A 1,973-nucleotide genomic window follows, 5' to 3' on the forward strand; every position below is an offset into this window, starting at 1 on the left:
TGAGGGAGGGAGGGAGGAGGGAGGGAGGGAGGTGAGGAGGGAGGGGGGAGGGAGGGAGGGAGGGAGGGAGGGAGGGAGGGAGGGAGGGAGGGAGGGAGGGAGGGGAGGGAGAGGGGAGGGATATTGGCTGGAGACTGAAGTGCAGTAGTTGTGTAGTGTGCAATACTGAAAGACTTTCGTGAAAGATACTGTAGCTGCACTGCATTGCTTTCACTCAGTTGTATGTGTTCTATAAAGGTAGTCTGCGTTTGTGATGAGATTCCAATGTTCCCTCTTCTCCTCTTCCTCCTCCTCCCTTTTTGTGTTCCTAGATCTTCTCTTCTAAGTTCCAATGATGATAATCTGATCCTCAGCTAATAATTGTTATGCTAAACTCTATCGCTAAATCGCCCCCCCACACACAACACAATCTATATTCTGATCAATGTGATTAGGCTGGATTAAGCCAGGATAATACGCCTTCTTCCTCTCTCCTCTTTTCCTCCTCTAGAAGGCGCTGGGAGGCTTCCTGCTTTTTCAAAATACCTTGGTAGCTTATGTTTTCCAGACCACTGGTGAAAAATATAGTTGTTGTGCAGGCATAGTATGGGGAATGAGAAAGACCCTGTCAGCAAGTTACTGTATCTGTGTAGCAAGGCGCTTTATATTCAGTTAGTAAGTAGCCCACTATCTGTCTTTCTCTTTCCCCTGCGCTGCACAGCCCCAGCAGAGTTGGTGCAGCCTCCCCAGTCCATCTCCCGGCCGGTGGGCACCACTGCTATCTTCACCTGCCAGGCGCAGGGCGACCCTGTGCCCAGCTCACCTGGCTGAAGAACGGGCAGATCTCTGGAGCCTGGAGGGACGTCAAACTCAGGAAAACAACACGTGAGTTAACGTACAGCCATGGAATACATATAGTAAGCGTGTTCTATTGAAGGTGTGTGGAAAGCGAACAGGGACTGTACTCATTCTGTATGGTAATAACACTATATCCATTCATGCATTGGCAGCCATTCCTCATCCCGCAATTTGTTACAAGAGCTACATTCCATATGGCGCTGTTGTCCGTTTATAGGTCGAGGAACATATAAAAACTCTAAACCTGCTCATTATTATACGTGTACTATTCTGATCTACTGCCTCCTAAATTGAAAACAGCTGTGCCGACACTAGTGAAATTCAAGGCATAGTACACTGACCTTGGTCTAATTAACGGAGCTGGTCCGACTTTACCGATACGAGTGGTATCTATCGAATCCTGTCAGTTATTGCTGATCTCCATGACTCCCAAGCGGATCTAATTTGTTCTTACAGCTGGGACATTATCCATGAGAGAACAGAACAGAAAATGCATCGGAGCCCAGTGAAAGTGTCTCTTAGTGTGCAATTTATACATGTCTCCATACAGAGAAGAGAGAACTCGACTTCTGGCTCAGATTACATATGAATTAGATGATTGTTGAGATGCACTAGGGCAGCGGGTTGGGGCAGCAGGGAGAAAGAGCGGGGAGGGTAAATGAGGGCTGGACTTGTCTCGCTGCCAGGTCTTAGTTGTGCGAAGGTGTGCTCTTGTACTTGATAAATTCAGTTCTTGGTTTGTATTTTGGATCTTTTGCTAGTTTAATATGTCATACTAGCAGTGAGGTTGTCCACACCGATGTTTCCCAGAACCGTTAACAACACGGAGTCAGACAGCCTGGGCTAGGGTTAGTGCTAGGATGATGATGCATAAACTTCCTCATTCAGACGCTCCCAGTGTGTGTGTGTGTGTGTGTGTGTGTGTGTGTGGAAATGTATTGGTTTAAATGTGCTGGGAAATGGAAAAACACCTTATTGCAATCCAGGCGGTAGGCAGGCTATCAACATGCCACCCACTACTTTGCAAAATGAGCTGGAGGCAGTATGAATTTTGAAAACATATACTTAATAGTTTGAAACCTGAACAGTTGACTTCATATTATGAGTCACGTCTTACCTTGCTTCAAAGTAGCCTC

At 46.7% G+C, this 1,973-nt stretch overlaps 1 protein-coding gene across 1 annotated transcript in view; it reads left to right on the forward strand.

Moving 5' to 3' along the window:
• Positions 1 to 864, forward strand: part of LOC112076357 (immunoglobulin superfamily DCC subclass member 3-like) — a gene marked incomplete at its 3' end in the record, with an annotated part of 23,112 nt that extends 22,248 nt beyond the window's left edge. The window contains 2 exon segments of the mRNA XM_024143162.2: positions 701 to 793; positions 796 to 864. Coding sequence (XP_023998930.1) covers positions 701 to 793; positions 796 to 864 — 162 coding nt within the window.
• Between the last annotated feature and the right edge of the window lie 1,109 nt (positions 865 to 1,973).

This window comes from Salvelinus sp. IW2-2015, unplaced genomic scaffold (genome assembly GCF_002910315.2).
Source record: "Salvelinus sp. IW2-2015 unplaced genomic scaffold, ASM291031v2 Un_scaffold3701, whole genome shotgun sequence".
Taxonomy (NCBI): Eukaryota; Metazoa; Chordata; class Actinopteri; order Salmoniformes; family Salmonidae; genus Salvelinus; species Salvelinus sp. IW2-2015.